Source organism: Triplophysa dalaica, chromosome 19 (assembly GCF_015846415.1).
Source record: "Triplophysa dalaica isolate WHDGS20190420 chromosome 19, ASM1584641v1, whole genome shotgun sequence".
NCBI classification, from domain to species: Eukaryota; Metazoa; Chordata; class Actinopteri; order Cypriniformes; family Nemacheilidae; genus Triplophysa; species Triplophysa dalaica.
Window position 1 is genome coordinate 13405617 of NC_079560.1, and position 22648 is coordinate 13428264.

General features: G+C 41.3%; 2 protein-coding genes across 3 annotated transcripts; one reads left to right on the plus strand and one right to left on the minus strand.

Moving 5' to 3' along the window:
• Positions 1-204: 204 nt before the first annotated feature.
• On the plus strand, positions 205-16766 carry mntb (MAX network transcriptional repressor b). Of its 2 annotated transcripts, none has more exons than XM_056731475.1 (6): positions 205-802; positions 3994-4609; positions 4962-5003; positions 5364-5475; positions 13061-13259; positions 14131-16766. In XM_056731475.1, exons 1-6 carry the CDS (start codon positions 730-732, stop codon positions 14796-14798), a joined length of 1710 nt encoding a protein of 569 aa, XP_056587453.1. In that variant the 5' UTR covers positions 205-729; the 3' UTR covers positions 14799-16766. The 2 variants fall into 2 exon arrangements, with proteins under 2 accessions (XP_056587453.1, XP_056587454.1); XM_056731476.1 differs by having other exon boundaries at positions 209-802; positions 13061-13253.
• A 31-nt stretch (positions 16767-16797) lies between these two features.
• On the minus strand, positions 16798-22590 carry septin4a (septin 4a). Its single transcript, XM_056731478.1, has 12 exons — positions 22198-22590; positions 21562-21876; positions 21375-21471; positions 20756-20842; positions 20520-20643; positions 20309-20443; positions 20080-20197; positions 19085-19186; positions 18909-19005; positions 18564-18726; positions 17516-17615; positions 16798-17103 (listed from the first exon to the last, which is right to left on the minus strand). Exons 1-12 carry the CDS (start codon positions 22228-22230, stop codon positions 17044-17046), a joined length of 1431 nt encoding a protein of 476 aa, XP_056587456.1. The 5' UTR covers positions 22231-22590; the 3' UTR covers positions 16798-17043.
• Between the last annotated feature and the right edge of the window lie 58 nt (positions 22591-22648).

The window sequence follows — 22648 nt, forward strand, 5'->3', positions numbered from 1 at the left end:
TTAGGTTACGCTGAACGTTCCCTCTTGAGAAACGCGATATGGGCGTGGCTACTGTAATACTTGTTCAGAATGATTGGCAGGTTCCGAGACAGCGAGGCAGGCTCACGCGCTTTACATGCAAATGAGCCGCGCTCAGCCTTTAGCGGCTGCCCATGTGGACGGACACCATGCCTTGTTGTTCTCAACGCCCATTGGTTCCCTCGCGTTGACATGTTTTAATCATGTGCCGATGCACTGCGGGCTAGGGTCGCCGCGAAAACCCGGAACGTGGATTCCGATTCCGTTTTCTTATAGCAAGCGAACGGAAACACGAAACGCAGCGTCTACATTGCGTTAAAAAACATAGTGAAAGATTGACAAAATGTATAAACACAGTACACTTCGATCCCGTTTGTGAGAGAATCTCAACACACAGACTCCCGATCCCGCCGGGCTGCGGTACAGCGTGCTCTGCCCTACTTTTTAATCGCTGGTAGTATTAGGGAGGAGTAGCGCTCACGAGGGCGGACCTTGCACGGTATGTCTTTAGACTTGTTGTGTTTTCTGTTACTCCAATCGCCATCTTGTTGCCAGTGAAGTAATGTGTTTCTGATGTATTTCGGGAGCGCTCTGGATGTCTCATGACTGTCTTTGGAAGCCAGTGGATCTTACTGTGAATAGTCAACCACACATATCCGTTCCGGGGTTTGCATATATTTTGACCAGGAGCGCGCTGTGGCGGTGTTTAAGATGAGTATCGATACTCTGTTGGAAGCGGCCAGGTATTTGGAGTGGCAAGCCCAGCAACAACAGATTACACGTGGTAAGGCGGGGGGGAATGAACCTGCGGGGGGAACTGAGGATGGTTGCATAGGTCTCCAGAAGAGATTAGATCTGTGAAAATTCCCTTTGAGTGTTGCGCTTTTATGCCGGCTATTTCATGCACACGAAATAACCGCATACGTATTCTCTCAGTATTTGCTTTGCAAATAAACGATTTATTATAAGTGCTTTTTGTCTCGTGGGTCATTTATATGGATTTCGACTCTTGGTAGGGTGCAGTCTTCGTGACTAGGGTACATTTCGCTCACTCGGTTTCCGGGTTAAATCCTTGCTATATTTAGTGCGCTACTATACTCACTCAATAGCGCTGCGGTGGGTGGGTACATTATCCCCGACAGAAACTTGTACATGGCGCGTCGTTTTTTCCAGTCACGTTTGTGTAACTTATTTGTGTAGGCTCTTTTGAACGTATCAAACGACAACAGCCTTATATTGCTCAACGGCTTTCATTATTATACAGCGTGCGTGGAAGGAAGCGAGCGTCGTATTTCGTTATATCCCTTGGGCGGTGGCAACAGACCAAAGGTTTTTTTTTTACATAATGACATTGCCGAGTGGTTGTCTCATGACTTTTAGGGCCAGCCTTCTTTTCCCTTTACACTTCCTCAAAGTCTTTCGCGTGTTCTCGAACCGCGTGTCGGTTTATACTCGCGCAAAAGTCATATGTTAAGGTTTTACTGTGACGGGGTGTGTATTTCACGCTTTAAACTGCGCGAGGGCTTTTTGTTTCATTCTCGAGGCGACGTGTCAGTTAAGCCACACCCACAGCAAATACCGCGTGCTGAAAGACCGCCTCCTTCGACCACGTGCGCGCCAGACCCCCACCCTCTTTTCTCATTGAAGAAGACAGCCCACCCGAATAGCGCAGGTCACAACTTGGGAGAAAATAGGGCATCGCCACCCTCCCACATTGCAGAAGTTATATAATGTACATTTTTCATGCATGCGGGGTATATCGAGCCGGTGGTTCACTGTCTGCAAACTGAATTTGCTTGTAGAAAGATAAACGCATTTGCATTTGTTGGCAAGGTTTGAATAACTCCACAAGGTCTTTCTTTATAAATTTGCAAACTTGCACCCATTTGCAGAATCTTTGACCTTTTGCAAAGCCCCCAAAAATGCCCACTTACATCTACTCGGAGTCTATTTACGGAATTGTTTTTGGTCTTTTTGTCGAATTAAATGAACACGACCTTTCATATTTATTACTCCGTTTTATCAGATCACATTATCTGTTAACACATTAAAACAAATATTTTTCAGCAGTTCCTTATTCAGGAGGATCACATTTCTTTACTTTGCTGTGTTAGCTTTGTGGATTTATGCTTGAGTTCAGTCTATTTCAGCTAGACTGGAAAAGGCATTCTCGTTCTTGGCATTGTGTACAGATGCTATTGTTCAAATGTCCAAATTTATACAAAGGCTTTACGTTGTCGATGTATATTTAATTGTCTTCAAGTTAAAATTTTGTCATCGTTTATTCACCTTCATGAATAGGAACCTGTGTATTTCATTGTGGACACGAAAGATATTTCGGTAAATGTCTGTGTCTAAACAATGGAAGTCTATGGGGGCCAAAGTTGTTTCAACCTTCCACAAAAAATCTTCTTTTGTGTTCTACAGAAGAAAGTATGTCATATCGATTTGGAATGACATGAATGATTAAATCATCTATATTGCTTGTATAATTGAGTATCTGTCTTGTTAAGAAGTTGTTGTTTTTGTGAAGAGCAGACCATTATTATTGTTTAAAGCCTTTTAAAAGTAATATAAGCCTCTCTAGTCTAGTTTGGTTATTTTGGACTGTCACTTTTCTGTTTTCTGGAATGCATTATAGCCTGTATAATGGAATGTGTGGGTTTTATGTCATTAAACCTGCTGCATGTTAGTTTCCTTGTTCTAGTTTAACATTTCCACGTGTTGATAACCGTGGCAGAAACACACGTTTTAATCTTCACAGTCTAGCTAAAAATGTCCTGTGGACCACCATCATCGTATCCCATCTGTTGTCTGATGTCTCGAGAGCTTTGCGTGCTTATTTCTGGAGAGCAATGAAGTGCACCCATAGAGTTATTCTGTCACAGAGCTGTTCAGAGCTTATAAGCCCGGCTCTATGATGTTTGCACAATGACACGGTTCATTTAAAGGGTTCAAGAGTGTATTCGAGGAGTGTTTTTGATTCCATTTCCTGCTCACATTGCATTCGCTTGTATTTAGTATGTGTTTAGATGTCAAGAGAGAAACGGACTGCGTTTCAGTGACTGTATTTCACGGGCAGTGTTATATAACAATTAAAACACGCATGAAGCGTTCATTCATCTATTCTGGATCTTTTCGTTTCGATATTTCAAGGTGAATTCCTGTATGTACTAGAAATGCATTTGCATCAGGTCACCCTTTTGTCTGTGCCGCGTTCACAGGTTCACGAGTATCACTGCGGTGCAAATAACAGTGTTGGACCGTGGCCCAAATTCCTCCCCCTCGCATTAAAATCAAAACGTCGTTCTGCATCGTAGCTGATTATGTATCCAATGGGCTTAACAAAAGATCTATCTGTCAATCACTGGAATCATCCAATGGCGAGGTTCGAACCGTTCAGGCTGCAGACGCTGCGGCCCAGCCTCACACCCAAGGATGGCGGTGAGCTCGTGCAGACTGCTGCGTTACGTCACTTCTCTAAAGCTGGAGACCAGGCAAATCTCTTACCGGGGCTTCTCTCTTAAAGAGACAGTTAGCTCAAACATGGAGTTGTGAATTAGTTCTATTGGACTGTTAAAAGTGGACTCTTTGTTACCGTCTGAGGCTTTTAAGCCCTGTCATGTGTGTATTACGAGTTTTAAAGTATTGGATTTCAGAATTCTCTGTGTCTACACAGCGTGCCGTGGAGAGCGTCTGCATCTCATTATTAATTTAGACCATGAGAACGCCTAGTCCGAGCCTAGACATCAGAGAGAAGCGTTAATTTGTTTCATTACTAACCAGTGAATTGGATCCCTAGCTATGCAGAGGAAAAACAAGAACTGTAGTGCAAATGTATAGTAGGATATAATGTGAGTATAATATAATAAACATAATTGGAAATCTCATGTGCAAGTTTATCCTCCATCCAAGTTTCGCCTTTTATATGCAGGACGTTCATCCTAACCTGTTTTCGTTATTTGTGACCTGCAGAGCAAGAGGAGCGCCGAGAGAAGGCCCTGCTGTCCCGAGAGGCCGAGCAGAAGCTCTCAGCCCCCGTCATCCAACCTGTCCAAGTCAACCACGTGACATGGGTGGAAGACTCGCGGCTCGAGGCCCACCGCCATCACCAGCACCACCCTCCGGTGATCCCGCCCCCTCCCCTCCCACCACCCGTTCCCATTACTGTCATCCCCATCCCGTTGGTCCCTGCCAACCCCGCGGCACCTCCCCTTCAGACCGCCACCCCCCTTCCGGTGGTCACGCCTTTAGCCGCGGCCCTGTCTCCACCAGCAGCCCCTCTCCTCAGCCCCAGTTGTAAAGACACTAGCTCACCTTTGCACCAGCAGCAACATCGTCACTTAATTGCGCACATAAAAGCGGAAGTCAGCAGTTTGCCTCAGTCCAACAACAGTCCAAAACAGACGCCGGCGCTGCTTCAACCGTATCCAGCCCCCATCATCACTGCTCAACATCCACCGCAGCAACTCGCCCTCCTGCCACAGCCGGCTCTACCCCAACCTCAGCCAACACTGGGTCAGCTGCAGACAAACCAGGTGGCCAGGCCTAACGGAGCCGCTATGGATGATGGGAAGAGGAGACCAGGAGGGTGAGTCTGAATTGAATAACGTGTAGAAACTGGGTTAGCTGTTTTATTATACAATTGCAAAATTGGGTTGCTGGGTGACCCGTGAGGTGACCACGGACGAAGTATAACATGAGGTGTATTGTTGCGAAGTGCAGAATTGAATTTTTCAATCTTGGAGATAATAAGCAAACATCATTTAAAGGAAAAGTGCACAGAGTACGAAACCGTGTCAGCATTTATTCTTGACCTTTTGTCATCGTTTTTAGATGAACTGTTCCTTTCATTTTTAGACACACAGGTGAAGATAATGTGCAATTAATAGATCGATCGTAAAAGTTTCCATGCGGTCTTAAAACATCAATGTTTCTTGTAGGGCTGGGACACGAGAAGTTCACAACAAGCTGGAAAAGAACAGGTGCGTCGACTTTCGTTTACATTTTCACAATTATTCTTTTAAAGGAACAGTGACCGGTTATTTAAATCTCAGATTGTAAACCTGGTTCAGTGTAAGGGATGATTGTCTCTGGGTTAGTAGCAAAAAGGTTGCAGGAGTGTCACAGATTCAGTTTCTTTTTGCAATTATGGTGCTTTTTCTTGGCTTAAAACCTTAAGCTCAATGTGTAACAGCAGCAACAAATATCATGTTACAAAAAAGTCTGCTGTTATTCCCATCACTGTAATGGTTTACCCAAACATCTGTTAAAACCTGCATGATCTGTTGAGCTCCTGGGCAAAGTTGCCTGTAATGATACGTTTTTCTCTCTGTTGACCGCAGACGAGCTCATCTTAAAGAATGTTTCGATACCCTCAAGAGGAACGTTCCTAATGTAGACGAAAAGAAAACCTCAAATCTGAGTGTGCTGAGGAGCGCTCTCCGCTACATACAGGTAAATCAAACGTGTCTGCTATAAATGAGGTTTACATTGATGCATTTGGCAGACGCTTTTAACCAAAGTGACGTACATTGCGTTATGCTATACATTTGTTTCTGAGTATGTGCAATACCTGGGATCGATCCTATGACCTTAGCGTTGCTAGCGCAATGCTCTAACCGCTGAGCTACAGGAATGCTGTGTGAATCCAACATTGGCTGTCAAGAGGGTTTATCTTTCAAAACCTGGCAAGACCATTTCTAAATCTATTTTTACCCCTAAATCAAAGAAACATAAACAGTTTTCAGTTGTGTTTATGGTACTGCCTGATGGGTTAGGGTTAGGGCTGATCTGAAAGATCTATTGTGTTACATAGATTTTTATGTACATTAAAGTGATAAGTATTAGAGATGAACCAAGTGCATTTCATCCAGCAGGTGAATTTCTACAGGTTAAAGTCCAGTGTTTTACACAGAATCAGCAAAAGACTCAAAATATAGAAAAATGGTCTTTAATCTATAGATTTTGTGTAATAATGGTAACCTTGTTGAATGCATGCAATGTGAAGTCCAACAGTCTTATTGTTTGAAATGTCCATAATAACATGCAGGAGACAAAAAGTGTTTCTGTAGATTACTTTCTGCTCCATATACAAAGTTATTATGTTGCTGGTGTCCATCTGAAACCTTGTATCTCCATGTTTTGTCATTTAATTTTTTTGCCATAAATCATTTATGGTCGTCTCTGGGTTTTGAAAATATATAACCTATTAAAAGGATTCAGAAGTGCTTGAGAACATAGTATTTAATCATTAAAAAGTACAGCGTTATTTCCATTTCCTGAAAAACAGCAACATTGGACATTTGAGGTTCCGGAAGGCACGACAATACGATTTCAAGCACGAGTCTGTTATAGATTTGCTTCTGTGTATTGATATTTTGGGGCTTGAGACCATGAGTAAAACAAAGTATCAGATTGACATCAGTCACATCTTACCCGGCTCAAATACAGAGGTCAGTTTCAGTGCAGATACCGGCATTTATTTGGCATGAAAGTCACACGAAAGTGTGAAAACCTGGTGTGAAATGTGTTATGTCTACGGTTGTAGAAGTTAATGTTTGAGAGTGATCAACACATCACGATTGCAGGTCAAACATGCTGTTTGATATTATTGGAAGTTGGAAGTCACAAATTGAATTCTAGCTCTAGCAGAAGAGTATAGCTTAATGTAAATGCAAATTGTGGGCAACAAGAAATCATTTGCGTGTAAAGCTCTTGAAAACTGTTTAGAAATAGATCAGAGATGAGGATCTGTTGTTATATTTCTCACGCATACTGACATTTTTCTTTTCCACTCAAACACGCTTTCTTATTTTCTGCTCTTTTTTTTCTGGCAGAAGTGTGTCATATACATCTGCCAAAACATCCTCAGCTCGATCTTTCTCTGTACCGGCTCACCGAGTCATTAAATCTTTTTTCTTAACCTGTTTTCTTGTTTTTTTCCCCTCAGAGTTCTGCCTGTCTTTTTCCATTTCTTTGTTCCATCAGTTTTTCCTACCTTCAATGTCTTATGTTAAGTCTTTCAGTAGAATAAACGCCTAAGGACACAAACTGTTAAATTACTGGTGAACATATTTCTTTTATTTATTTATCTGAATTTACTATTTTCTGGTCATCGCTGCATCTTCCCTTTTTAATAAACATGCATATGAATGTCTCAGCTGTATTTTATACAAATTTATATTCGGAAATGATTAAATGACCTGTTTATGTCACCTTTTGCAAGTCTTTGAGTTCTAAATACCTCTCAAAAGCTGTAAAACCCATGTCGGTGATGATTAGAATGACCTGACAAACACAAGTGGGGGAATGTGGGCCGCCTCCTTGCACGCTACTGCCACTTTAAGATTCCTCTCCAGCCCCGCCCTCTTCCGCTCTCCGCATGCTCTCGCATCCACGTGAGCCGTGAGCACATGGCGAGCGCGAGCTTAGTGACGTCAGCTTCTCAGCACTGATCATCCTATTCTCTCTCTCCCTCTCTCTCTCTCTCAGTGTGTGTATGCTAGGTTGTAAGTCATTCCTTCTGAAGCCTGTTTTAATAAAACAATAGCGCAGGAAACACCTTAAAATACCATTTGATTGAAGTCATGCATGCATGCTTGCGTAAAGTAGGTGACACATCATCGTTCACATAAATGTGGGTTTTTTCCTGGGCCATGGCCTTGTAAGGTGTGGTAACCATGGATACCGCATTGAATAGAGCCAGTGGTCAGTAAACAGCAGGGAGTCCCTCCCCATGTGCTGCGTTTGTCTGCAGACTGAATCTTGCTTTGTGGATTTTGATTAGATTTAGCCAAAAACCTTCTGTCTTTGTCTTATTTTTAAGTCCGCTAGTAACAGAGTAATGTAACATAGGACTGTATGCTGTCATCAATTCACTGCTGCAATGTTGGACTGCCCCCATCAGCGTTGATGTGAAAACATTTATAACGCAGATGTTTTGCTGTATCTTGATTTAGGGGCTGATAGATATGGGTTTTAATATCAGATGGCGATGTAAAGCCATGTATACATTATATATATATAATGCCAGTATATACTTACCACAATTTATTGCACAAAATGACTGAAATCAAATTAACACTTACATTATACAAAAAATATTCACAACATTGGTACAAGATGCAGGAAACACTAAGGCCTGGTTTTCACAGACAAGGCTTAAGACAAGTCCTAGACTAATATGAAAGTTTGAGATGTCTTAACTGAAAGTAAATTGCCCTGTAATATCTTTAAATATGCCATCGCCAGTGTTTTGTCTCAAGTTGCACACTAGTAGTATTTTATCGAAGACATTTTATTAAAAGCGACTTAAATATACAAATTAACAAGGCATAGTCCTGGTTTAATCTAAGCCTTGTCTAAAACCGGACCAAAATCTTTGAGATATTTATTAGCCAAAATGTTTTGCCATAAAAGCAAAATACGGCCTATCGAGGAATATGGGTTTATTCAAACATGCTTAGAAAAACAAAGCTTGCATGATAAAGCAAACATTAGCTGCAATGTATCTGTTATTAATATTTGTTTATTTCCTTGTTTGGTAGTTTTTTGTAGTCATTTTCCAGGGTTACGTCTTTATAAAGTTTGCGCATTTGTTGCCAAGCCTCATTATATTCTTCTCAAAGATTAGCTTCAATTTATTCTCCAAGTATAACTATGCTACATCAACTCACAGTTTTAATACATCTCTAATAGTATATTTGAATGAAAAGCGAAGACATCAATTGACATCACTCTTGACAACAGGACTGTATGTTGAAAACTTAGGAGGACAATTCTGGAATTGATGGAATACTGAACACTGTTACTTGTATACTCCGTTTCAAATTGGTGAATTCATCAGTCTATCGCTAAATAAAAGAAAATATGCATAAATTGACAAGAGCGTCTATAGATTTTGGCGTAATAATGCTTTGAATGGGGCAAGTGATGGCTCATATAGCGGTTCTCTATATTGGTCTGGCTTATATATCGATTTAAAAAGCATTGTTTTTTACCTTCGTCTTACTTAAGGTTTGCTATACAATGCATAACTACAAATATAAACTTCAAAACTACACATTTTAATGCATTAAGTGCCATGTGAGGGAGCAGGTGAGCAGTGTTTAAATCACACAGGAAGACGGTGTGTGAAAAGATGGGTGGGAGGAAGTGTGAAAACCATTGGACTGTGAAACGCTAGAGGTCGGTGCGAGCCAGTAACAGTAGCCCTTGCTTTGCTATTACACCTTCTCATCACCACGCTGCTACTTCCCTGCACTGTTGCCAAGGAGACCATGGCGGGTTCCAGCTGTTGCCGTGGTGATATCCTGTGGGATGTGTATATCTAGTCTGCAGGGATGTCTATTCAGTTGCTTAACACACAAAAGATGGAATTCATCAAAACTGACCTGGGGTCATTCAGTACCGGTTTTATGTGCACTCTTTTAAAAGAGATAAATTACTTTTTTATTGCAGTGAGGTTAGTTTAGATTGGGATTTGAGTCTGGGTTTTATCCATGTTAAGGTTGTCATGGCACCATAATCACATTTTGGTTCATTAAACAATAGTGTAGCAACTAAAGTATCACAGTCCCTTTAATGTGGTGTCTCCAGAGTGTGCGCGAAAAAATACTTAAAGCAAGATACTTAATCACAGACACAGATGACTGGCCAAGACATTTCAGGCATGCAGCCTTGGTGTACATACACACAAAACACCCTACCAACATGCTGACAACCCCCAGAACACCCTAACAACATCTTGATAAACCCCTGAACACCCTAACAACATCTTGACAACATTCTAACAACATCTTGACAACACCCTGAACACCCTAACAATATCTTGACAACACCCTAACAACATCTTGACAACCCCCTGAACACCCTAAAAATATCTTGACAACACCCTAACAACATCTTGACAACCCCCTGAACACCCTAACAACATCTTGACAACCCCCAGAACACCCTAACAATATCTTGACAACACCCTAACAACATCTTGACAACCCCCTGAACACCCTAACATCATCTTGACAACCCCAGAACACCCTAACAACATCTTGACAACCCCCTGAACACCCGAACAATATCTTGACAACACCCTAACAACATCTTGACAACCCCCTGAACACCCTAACAATATCTTGACAACACCCTAACAACATCTTGACAACCCCCTGAACACCCTAAAAATATCTTGACAACACCCTAACAACATCTTGACAACCCCCTGAACACCCTAACAACATCTTGACAACCCCCAGAACACCCTAACAACATCTTGACAACCCCCTGAACACCCGAACAATATCTTGACAACACCCTAACAACATCTTGACAACCCCCTGAACACCCTAACATCATCTTGACAACCCCCAGAACACCCTAACAACATCTTGACAACCCCCTGAACACCCGAACAATATCTTGACAACACCCTAACAACATCTTGACAACCCCCTGAACACCCTAACAATATCTTGACAACACCCTAACAACATCTTGACAACCCCCTGAACACCCTAAAAATATCTTGACAACACCCTAACAACATCTTGACAACCCCCTGAACACCCTAACAATATCTTGACAACACCCTAACAACATCTTGACAACCCCCTGAACACCCTAAAAATATCTTGACAACACCCTAACAACATCTTGACAACCCCCTGAACACCCTAACAACATCTTGACAACCCCCAGAACATCCTAACAACATCTTGACAACCCCCTCAACACCCTAACAATATCTTGACAGCACCCTAATAACATCTGGCAACCCCCAGAAGACCATAGCAACATCTTGACAACCCCTAGCAACATGCTGACAACCCCCAGAACACCCTACCAACATTCTGTGACCACCCAGAACCCCCTAGCAACATGCTGTGAACACCCAGAACCCCCTAGCAACATCACGACACCCACTGAAAACACCCTGCGACCACCTAGAACACTCTAGCAATGCCATGATAACACCCAGTAGAGCCTAGCATCAGCCTGCCACCACTCAGAAAACCCTAGCAATGCCCTGAGAACCAACCAGAACACCCTGGAATCATCCTGAGAAGCATTTAGAACACCTTGGCAACACGCTAACAACCACTCAGAATACTTTAGCAATAAGGCAGCGAGCCTTGCACAAACACAATTCAGACACACATTCTTCATAAAACCTAGTTTAATCAATTAAACTAGTTTTTAAATTTTTATATTTTGTATATGTACATATTTGTATGTTTTGAAAGTTTGTATATATGTGCATAAAACAGCATAATATGCATTGTCCATGAAGGAAATGCCATGTGTTGGCTTGCCCGAGTGTTTGTGCAATGTTGACCTGCTGTGTGCAGGGGGTTTAATGCCAGGCTGCCCAATCTGACTAATCCTAGATCAGGCTTCAGAAGGGCAGACTCCCTCTCTCTTTCTCTCTCTTTCTCATTTTTCTCTTGATACAGTATCACAGAGTTATATAACCCCAGACAATCATGATAACCAACTTTTATCATCTGCATACACGCTCATTGTCTGACTGCTTTTGATTTCTCTTACTGTACACCGCTGTCCCGTGAGGGTGGACTACCGGCCTCCTGTTTCTTGGTAGCCAAAGTACCCGTGCTGTTACACATTTGCTTTGGCATGTATTGGGTAAGGGAGAGGTGGAGGACGAAGCCATCTGATTTGTGTCAGAGTCACCACGTGTGCAGGGCTGGGGCGGGAGTGTAAACTGCTTTGTGCTATAAAAAAGCTACAACTTTTACGCAAGATCACATATGTCGAACATGCTGTCACAAAGCCCTTCTGCTATCAGGTTTTGCACGTCTGCATTTCTTCCACTCCTCCTTTAACCTCGGACAGACATACCTGGTCCTGTTTTAGTGGTTTAATCGCCTCAACGGTTTGTTCCCGTTAGCCTGGTTCGATGTTTCACAGTCAGCTGACTAATGCAAAAAGTGGGTCAGCAAGCCATTTGCCTGTGTCACTGGCACACCCCTGTCTTTCCATCGTGACTCCACACACTGTTGCTTTCTTTTTCTCTGTCGTCTCATTTATTTATTTAGGTGTTTTTCAATTCTTTATAGTTTCGTTTTAGATGCTTATTTGCACACATTTGGAAGTTTCCTACAGTACTAAGCATGTGTTCTCCATAAACGGGACTGGCATTTAGACGACAGGAATTTTCTGCCCTTAGACTTAAAATCCACAATGAATATTTTGCTGTTGAATATAGGCTTTCCTGAAGCTCAGTGGTAAGAGCATTACGTTAACAATGCAACGTTGTAGGTTCGATCCCAGGGGATTGCATATACCTAAGTGTGAACGTATAGGTTAATGCAATGTAAGTTGCTTTGGGTAAAAGCGTCTGCCAAATGCACACATGTAATGTAAATATAATATCAAAATGTAGTCAAAGCCGAAGAGCTATCTAGGAGTGAAAACACATTTTTAAAAGTGATGTTGATTCCTGAAGAGCAGAATAGTGAGGTGATGTTTCTATTTATCTTAGACTGTATTTCTTCAAAAGTCACACAAACAGGTTTGAAACTAAAGTGTAAGTTTTACAATCAGTTTATAATCTCAAAATGCAATCATTATTTCATCAAAACAATACATTAAACTACTGATAAAATTGGATTATATATTTAAGAAAGGGGTCACATTGAAAGGGATACTTCACCCAAAAATGAAAATTCTTTCATTGACTCACCTTTAGATTATTCAAAACCAGTATACATTTCTTGTTTACCCTGAACACAGGAAGAAATTTAGAAAAATTTCAGATCTCAGTGAGATCTTCCTGAGATCTATCTGTGTGTTCAGCAGAACTAAGAATTCATACAGGCTCGCAACAATCTGAGTGTGAGTAAATGATGACAGAAGTTTTGGGTGTAGTATCACTTTAAAAAGTTTATTGTTTGAGGAAACCAAAATTGTGTGATTGTGGGCAGATGAGCATTCATGTGATGAGAAATGATAATGTAATAATTACAGAGACAATACTCCTGCGGGTGTGTTTGAGCGGAGTGTAATTTAGCATTTCTTGCAGACGTTAAAACGAAAAGAAAAGGAGTATGAGCACGATATGGAGCGTTTGGCGCGAGAGAAGATCGCCACCCAGCAGAGACTTGCTGAGCTGAAGAACGAGTTGAGTCAGTGTATGGACATCATGGAGATCGACAGGATCCTCAGACAGACAGTCCAGCCAGAAGATGACCAGGCCTCTACATCAACGGCATCAGGTACAGGTACAAACACACACACATTCATGCAGAAATCAGCCCATTTTAGTTTTTCAGGGTGTACAAGAACACAGAGTAAACAGGGCCTAGCAACCAGATGAAGCACCCTAGCAATATAAAAATCACCTAGCAACTAGGAACCACCTTATTCACCCTAACAACGGCTACCAATATGCTAGCATCATGTTTAAACGTGTTAAATCATGCTAGCATCATGCTAAAACATGTTAATATCATGTTTAATCATGGTAAAACATGCTGATTCATGTTGGCACCATGCTAAATCATGTTTGCCTTATTTTAAAAGGGCTAGCATCATGTTAAAACATGCTAGCATCAAAAATTTTGCCATTGGAAGCATCAGTTACATTTCTAAAGTATTTAAACAGGCTCATGTTTTGCTCCTGTATCTCATTAACTCAGACTTTATGTATGTAAATGCATTCTTTGCATGCAGTTTGGGTAACAACACCTTTCAGGTCCAATAGTGTTGGACAAGCCTCATTCTTCAGTAACACACAAACCGTGTTGTAGTTTGGCAGCTTCACAGACTCATATGTTCTGGTATGATATCATAAGATGGTATTCTTCCTCCTTATGGCCTCATCCTGACTCGCCACTCGTCTGAACATCAAAAAGGCATTGTTGCAGTTGGACTATATGAATGCTTTGGACTGGGGAAGAACTTTTGACATATAAATAATTGTCATACTACACTTTTATTTCAACATCAATGAAAATTTGCTATGCCAATTTATTCGTTTAACCGCTCATTTTTTTATTCAATCCTACATTTTATATCTTTAGTGAGTATGTGACAATAAGAGACCCATGCATTTAAAAATCTTCTAACCTGTACCACTTTCACTCTTTACAGAAGGTGAAGACAACTTTGACCAAGACATAGAGGAAGACGTCCTCTTGTCTCCGCCACCCAAACCCCCTGCGCCATTGCCACCCGAGCCCCGTGCCACTATGCCTCTGTCCGCCATCCTCTCTACGCACATCTCCATCCAACACAAACCCACCCCCCAACCCGCTGCTCCATCCACGCAGCCTCAGCCCGCCGTGGTCATGCCTCAGGCCATCGCTCCTGCACCCCCACCCCACATGCTCACCCCTACTCAGCCGACAGTCATCACTCATGCGTCTGTATCCCACGCTTCTGTCATCCAAGCCGTGAACCACGTCATTCCAGCTGGGCCTAAACACTTGGCGCACATTGTGCCCTCTAATGGCGGCCAGCCTATCGGACACATCACCGTGCACCCAGTAACCCACCTCCCCACTGCCATTTACCCACAGTCAGTGGCCGTCACGCAGCCAACAATGGTGGGGCACATCACGCACACACTGGCACACCACCCTCAAACTCATGCCCAGGTCAACGGCACACCGGTCGGGGCCCAACAGGGGGCCATGGTGGGGAAGCCCACAGCGGTGGTCGCCCATCATCACGCCGGGCTGGTCGGCCAAGCGGTTCTCAACCCAGTGACTATGGTAACTGTACCCCCCTTTCCCGTCAGCACGCTAAAGCTGGCCTGAAAGAAGCAGAATGACTTTGGGGCCGAATGAAAGGAGCTCTCTGTCACCAGAGACGGAAGATGAAACACGCAAGCTGGATGATGAGTGACTAGATCCCAGTTTCACTACTGTTGATTCACTATCGGCGGGGTTTCATCAGGACCGGATGAGGGCCTTGCGTGCCATGGAATGGTATACGTGTAATGCACTTGCTTAACTAAATTATAAGACAGTGAGTGTCAGTTTTTATTCACGTGAGATGGGAGTGCTAAAAACAAATCAATCCTCTTCTCCTTCCCTCTATATTTCATGCTATCCTTTTTCTGTTTGCTCTGATATACAAGTCTGCCATGACCTTGTGTTTTACATCCATTCACCAAAAATCCACAAAACTCAATGTTAATCAAAACCTAGAGTGCTCAAACAGGCCCAAAAGTATTGAAAGCATGCAAAGAAAACGTAACCGGGTACATTTTTAACAAGGACTTTTACAACTGTCTTGAAAAACAGATCAGGTCACTGGGAAGTGTCCTGTGAGGATATGCAAGTGCCTAAAGCCCCAAATCAAGTCCAATGGCGCCACCTGCTGCCTACGCGATGAAACGACATTGCTGTGTTTATATAAGCTAATACGGTCGAGTGGTCGAATTGATATCAAAGTATCGCGAGAGAAATTCGAAAATATACCTCTGGACTACCTATCGCGATACTGTAATGTTAAACGCCATTCGGTCTGCGCATCGCCGCGTGAAGTCTAAAGTGAGTCACAAAGTCTTAAAATGTCGATGAAGAACTGCAACGAACTAATCAAAACACAAGTTCTCTGTTTCAATAGACATGTATGACTACGTTCAGGCACATAAGCTCTAAGTGCTCAAAATGTCTAACATGAAACTACCTAATGCGCTATTACTTCAGATAATGATAAATGATGTCGGGCATTATCAGAATCGTAGCACGCTGCAAAAACCGTCAAATGAAGTCTTGGAAGAAAGCAGCTACGCGCACAGCATCTAATGCGCGCACACGTGTCCGCACTGTGTTCATTGCATTGCACAGTCATCTCCATTTGTCGTTTTTTTATTTTGATGCGCTGTTGTGTTGTAGGTGGCTCGTGTATGGCATTTGGCTTTAAGAGGTTATAAACTATTGCATTGACTCCGTTTCCAGGATTAAAGGCCATTTGTCTCTAGCAGTCAGAGATGCCCTGTTAACACCTTTGCTTGATAAAATCGTTGGCTTGGTTTAACCTGCACAAACTTTTCTCTCTAACTCTTTCCTGTCAAAATCCGATGGTTTACTGCTGAGGCTTTGGCTAAGTTTCTGAATTGTTGCTTTATATACGGTCACTTTCAAACTGAACACTGTGATTTCTGCTCATCATCACCATGCTACAAAACCCCCAAACTTGGCATTTTCACCCATTTTCTTTTTATTTGTTCTCCCTCTTCTTCTTTTGGGGATGTGAAGGTGAAAAGATACTGTGCTTCACAGACTCACTTAAAATACCAACAAAAATAGCCACACTTTTGTGAAATGAGTGATTTTCCTCTATTTTTTTATATATATATGTGAATGAATGTATGTGTATATGTGAGGTATATGCACGCATTCACATATGCGTGTATGTATTTTAGGATTATACTGATGCCTGGTTTTGCATGTAGATCGCATTTTTTTGTTTGGTTGGTTTAAATGTTAATCCCTCCTTTCATTTTATTTCTGGGACCATGTATCATACTGTATGATGTGGGCGGGACCGTTAGACCTCATTCTACATTGATATTACATATAAATATATGAAAACTGTGCATTTTCCCTATGGAGAAAGTTTAAGTTATATATCGCCTGTACATTTTGGGCTGCATTAGGATCGAATTGTCCACCATGTTTAACTGAAATAATAGTAATAAAACTTATAAAATATTGCTAGATTACTACAAAAACATAATGACGATTCATAATAAATCTAATGACATTTACAAGTCAGTTGTTCTGGTCTTTTATCATTTGTAACACAATAACACATTGTATTTACAACACCTTTTAAAAATACAATTATTTCACATTTGACCTAAACAATGTGCCGCACAATCACACATTCTTTTCCGATTATGAAGGACTGTAGTTCAAAAACACACGCACACACACTCACTTTTGTTACACACATTAAACCTGACGCCTCTCAAACTAAACTCAATCAAAACTATGTTTCAATTTAAAAAAGTATTATAAAAGTATGTTGTCATAGAGCTGCAATGCTGTTTTAATGTCCATGGTGCATCTGTTCCTGAATCTTCTGCAGAACCTCCTGCATTTGCCGCAACTGCAAAGACAAATATAACTTATTATATTAAAAGCATAGGCTAATTCTTTTAGCAATAAAAAAGCCCAGACAGAAACGTTCAACTCAAAAGATTAAAAAATGCTTTGTTTGAGCATGACATGTAAAAAATTGTTACATAGTAACAGTAAAATACTAACATGGTACTACTCCAGTAATTGGTTTGTGCAATTTTCTGTTTGCACAGAATATCTTATTGACCTACCAAACAAAATAAAGTCATAAAAATGTGCCGTATACACTACCACATGGCATACTGCATAAACAACTGGTAATACCACACAACATCTGTTTTAATATCTATTTTCAAAAGATGGGTGAAATGCTTGTGCAGTAAAACAAAACTTGTGAGAAATATGTCTTATATAAAAAGAAAGAAATGCTGGGTCATCACCTCTGCATCTTTTTCCCAAATAAGACGTTCAGTTTCACTGTCCAATGGTACCACAGGTATAGGCAGATCCGAAGTGCTGTCTCTCAGCTGATCACAAAGACTGAATGGGTGACATCATCAAAATACAGAGAGAAGCAATCAGAGATCAATTAAGATCGAGACATAAGCAAGGCACTGTAGTATTTATATAACACTATCAATCTGACTATACGAGTTCACATCTGGATACACAAAGTCTTTTCACACTGAACATCTAGAGAAATCAGACTCATTTAGTCCAGTTTATCTATGCTGTCCTGTAGCTCAGTGGTAAGAGCATTGCGTTAACAATGCAAGGTTGTGGGTTTGATCCCAGGGGATTGCAAATGCCTATGTAAAATGTATAGGTTAATGCAACGTAAGTCGCTTTGGATAAAAGCGTCTGCCAAATGCCTAAAATGTAAATGTAAATCTTGAGCGAGTCTAAGACTGTTTTCACACCGTGACATGTTGAAACTATACTGTACATCAGATATCTAATGTCACTTAAGCGTCATTGATTCTATCAGAATCTTGTTTTACATTATTACATTATTGTTTTACGATAAACACAGAGCAAGAAAATCTTTTCCGAAACCTGTTTCTATCACCCCTTTTCCACCAGAATGAACCGGGTGCTGGTTCAGAGCTGTTTCCACTTGTGAACATGCTAAGAACCGGTTTGCTTTTCCACGGGTTAGAGAGCCACAAGGGAGTGAGGTCATACATCACTTACTACCTGTCATCTTTTCCAGCAACGTTAGCGCCAAACCTAAAAAACCATCAACAATGGTGTTGCTAGTGTTGCTTTTGTTTCGCGTCCATCGTGAATTGAATTTCAAAAACGGTAACCCTGCCCCCAGCAACTGACGCAAGCAGTTCCTACTCCTTGCCCAGCAACGTTTCGGTGCTAGATAAGAACCACTTTTTCTTGTTCGGAGCTGGTCCTTTGGATTGAAACTAGGCTCTTGCTCCAAACCAGCACCGAAACTGCCTTGGTGGAAAAGGGCTATCTGTGCATTCTTCTGACCTGCGTTTCCTTTCCCTCATCACCATGCGGGTCATGTTCTGGATAGACTGAGCGCGGTAATTCTCGTAATGCGTTTCCCGTGTCACGTCCTTCAGGTCCTGCATGTGTGTGCGCACCAACATGTTCCTCAGCTTCAAGAAGTCAGAATGGGTTGGGTTCTCCACTAAAAGAGCATACAGAAACAATGCATCCATGATTTACAAGAGCCTTTATATCACCATCGGGATGCAAGTGGTTAAATATGTAGTGTGATGATGTTTGTGTTTGTTCTTAGACTGGGAACACATGAAGAATTACAATAGTCTGATATTGAGATTTAAGATTTGACTGAGGACTCTCGTGCACCTTCCACCACACCCCAGGGATACTGGCGACCCCTGAAACGCCTCCCTTGGCTCTCAACCAGAATGTTACTCCCGATCACTGTGAATGGAATACTGTCCTGAAACAAAACAGAACCACATTAAAACTTAGATTATATGATATGACAAATACGGGATCACTGAAACATTTTTAAACACCTTTAGTTCTTGGTGCGGAAGCTTTAACTCCTCATCTTCATCTGAATCACACTCGGGGAACTGATATACGCTGATGCCAAACCTCTCGATATCCTCGCAAATCTAATAGAGGAGAGCGGTTAACTCTGGGTTAAATACAAACACTGACCCATGCTGCACTATAAACACAAATGTTCAAAGTAATGAAATGGATAAAGCAGTGTCAATTTATGGCTGGAATATTTTTATTAACTAGACATTAACACTTTATAAAGTTTCAGATAGAAGCACACTAACTGATCAAATCTGCAGACCGGCACAGACTTTCTGCAACAAATCCAGATTGAAAATCTGGGCAAAATCTGAGCAAAAGTCTTGTAGTGTATTATAGCCTTAAATTTTATGTGGAAAAATTTACTAATTTAAATAGTTGATTTCCTGTAACTAATTCATCCTTTTGACTTAACTTCATTCAAACTTCAACAAGTTAATTCAACAAAAAATTTGAGAATGATTTTCAGTTCCCAGCATGCTTTGCGTGCAACTGCATAAGGAGAGAACGTTTTGAAATGAGGTGTTATTATATGCGATTTTAAGGATAAAGCCTTGTTATGTAATGTAAAATGTTAATTTCTCTTGATATTTAAGAGTTAGTTGTATATTTGACTTGGGGTGACCATCGTTCAGAAGAGTGTTGCTTATGCTTAGGTTGTGGGAGGTGCAATAGCAGTCGTGTGTGTTGCAACACTCTCTGTGAAGGCCGTTTCTTAATTGTTGATGTAGCTGAATTGTTTAGGTTGTCATTTAAAAAAAAAAAGGAGTTACCTTAATAAATGTTCAAAATGAAGAGATATTATACATGAGTACAACAAACTCAAAACTTGATAGTTCTGCTTACTTAAACTTGGGAAAATCATAACTTAAACCGTTTTATGTAACTGATTGACTACCTTTTTTGTTTTCCCAACTTATACGGGTTTACAGTGTGTATATACTGTATGCGCGCACACACACACCTTCAGTTTCATTTTTTGGACTTCCACAGGAGTCAGGCTGTCCGCTTTGGCCAACACAGGCACTATGTTGACCTTCTCATGTAGAGCCTTCATGAACTCCACATCCATCGGCCTTAGACTGAGAAATGAGTAGACAACAAATCTTGTCACAAATCACTTTAATTAAATTCCGCAGTGGTTGACCATTGATCATTATCAGATATTTAGAGCACAGCCAACACAATCTCACCCATGACCAAAAGGTGAGATGAAGTAGAGGCAGCAGTGCACGCGGTTATCCTGAATGTTCTTCCGGTTGAGTCCACTTTCATCACGAAAGTACTGTTCATACTGTTCATCGATGTAGTCCGCAACCGGCTTCCAGCTATAAAAATAAAACGTAAACTTAACTATGAGAGAATTTGCTTGTTTTTGACAATGGTAACTGTACACAGTCGCACCTCTCCGTGTTGTCGACAGCGTCACCGAAGCCCGGCGTGTCTACGATGGTGAGTCTCAGCTTGACTCCTTTCTCCTCAATAGACAATGAGTGTTTGGTGATCTCTATTGTCTGCATGATCCGCTCTGTGTATAAAGTACCATTTCATCATTGATTGAGATCACGGGTTTGATTCCCAGGGTTTGCATGTACACATTAAATGAATGGGATGAATGAATGAATGAATGGGATAAATACCCTCAGCATTCAGCATCTTTCTGTCTTTGTAAAGGTCTGTGAGGAAGAGACTGTTGACAAGTGTCGATTTCCCCAAACCCGACTCGCCTGAAGAAATACAAATAGAGAAAGTTAATAAAACCTTAAATATAAGTTTCTTTTGCTATTTAGTTTTTATAAAAAAAAACAGGCCATTTAATCCAATGGGTGCTTGTTTTTTTTCTGTTTACAAAACTAAATCTAATAACACACACATTTTACTATTCAAAATGTATTTTAGTCAATCTCAGGGAACTATTTTTTTAACCGATATCTATTTATATTATTATCATATAAACTTTTACAAGTTTTTTAGTTAAAGATGAAAAGTGGGACTGAATTTGTTAACATAGAATCAGCGAATACATAAAATATTAAAGGATTAGGACACTGAGAATTTTTTATTTAAACTCCCAGAAATAATAAAGGTGACACACACTCTCCCTGCATAGCTCCAATATTGTAAAATATACATAAAAGTCAATTAGAAAATGTATTTTGGGTCTTTCCAAGGCCTTTCAGAAGACCCAGATGATGCAACTTCATATTAAAAATGTGTCATGTGGAATGTTCCATGGTTTGCTGGATGTGATAACATTACCTGCCACCATAAGAGTAAAGGCGAATCCCTTTTTCACCGATTTTCTATGCACTTGGTTAGGCAGCGTCGCAAACCCAACATACTCCTTATCTTGATCCTAACATGGAAAAAAGTATCAGATGCTAAAACATTCTCTACTTGAAAACTTACTTTCAATGTGTAATTTGTGGGCTTCTTTCCGCTTTACCTCGGCAGAATCATACGGGTCAAATCTACTCCAGGGACTTTTTGGACGAAAGGGGCTGAGAGGAGACTCCAGGGAACTCATGGAGCTGAGCTGGCCGCGGCGGGGTATCTCTATCTCTGAGGCCGGGACACTTCTGCTCACGGGGCGTGTGAAAGTGGGCGTTCCTGGGGTCTGAGGGCGGGTGCTGTTATCTGGCTCTCTGTTCATCGCGGTCATCTCGCATCCAGGGAAGGTGTGACCGGCTCTGGGGGGAAGGTCTTTCATGGTGTAGGCCAGTTCGGTATCCTCACAGTCATTAATGGCTAAACTGGATATCTGCACAAAGAATGACTTTTACTTTCTCTCTCCTCCAACATGATTTGTCTCTGAATATTGTTTAAACATTCTCTAACATTTCTACGGCAAAGCTTAGAAAGTAAAGTAGCACACACTCTAATGCAAACAACGTGACTCTGTGTCCAGCCTGTCACATTTAGTTAGTCCAGACGGATTAATACCTCACACTAATACTCTCATCTCCAGTAAGATGTTGGAGAAGTGGGGGTTGTGACTACAGACACACATTCTTACTTAACATTGTAAATTACTGTCAGTTGTCAGTCAAAATTGAATAAATAAGTAGTTATAGGTCCATACCTCATGACCTGGTCCATGTGCATGTGTGTACATGTTGAAGAAAAAGAGAGAGAATTAACATTTGTTTTCTTTAAAAAACACGTTGCTTATTTATGTTCCTGCATTTGTTTTCAATCATTCCCTTACCACGCTGTCTGTACATCGCATTCACAAATCGATTGGTGGTCGATGACAAATGCTCCATTCCCAGACGATCGAGTTACCATCCAATCGCTATCCAAATTGCTTTTCCTCTTTCCTCCAGATTGTCAATCCAGTTAGAACAGAAACATCCCAGACTGGTACAGCCAGCTTGATAACTTGAAATCTTCAGTGTATGGTTGAAAACAGTGGTCCAGCACACCATACACACCGGGCTACTACATACAGTGACCGGGGCCAATGGTGCACTGGATTATAAAGGAATCTGGCAACGGCTCAATGGAATAACTGAGAGCTGTGACATGCATCA

What these genes read in the sequence shown, in the direction of transcription:
- mntb (XM_056731475.1), top strand. Translation starts at nt 730, where the DNA reads ATGAGTATCGATACTCTGTTGGAAGCGGCCAGGTATTTGGAGTGGCAA. An exon ending in GCGCTCTCCGCTACATACAG is followed by an intron (nt 5,476 to 13,060) that starts GTAAATCAAACG and finishes CATTTCTTGCAG; the next exon opens with ACGTTAAAACGAAAAGAAAA. An exon ending in ATCAACGGCATCAGGTACAG is followed by an intron (nt 13,260 to 14,130) that starts GTACAAACACAC and finishes CACTCTTTACAG; the next exon opens with AAGGTGAAGACAACTTTGAC.
- septin4a (XM_056731478.1), bottom strand. Translation starts at nt 22,230, where the DNA reads ATGTACACACATGCACATGGACCAGGTCATGAG. An exon ending in TCCAAAAAATGAAACTGAAG is followed by an intron (nt 19,187 to 20,079) that starts GTGTGTGTGTGC and finishes CTCCTCTATTAG; the next exon opens with ATTTGCGAGGATATCGAGAG. An exon ending in TCCCTGGGGTGTGGTGGAAG is followed by an intron (nt 18,727 to 18,908) that starts GTGCACGAGAGT and finishes ATGCTCTTTTAG; the next exon opens with TGGAGAACCCAACCCATTCT.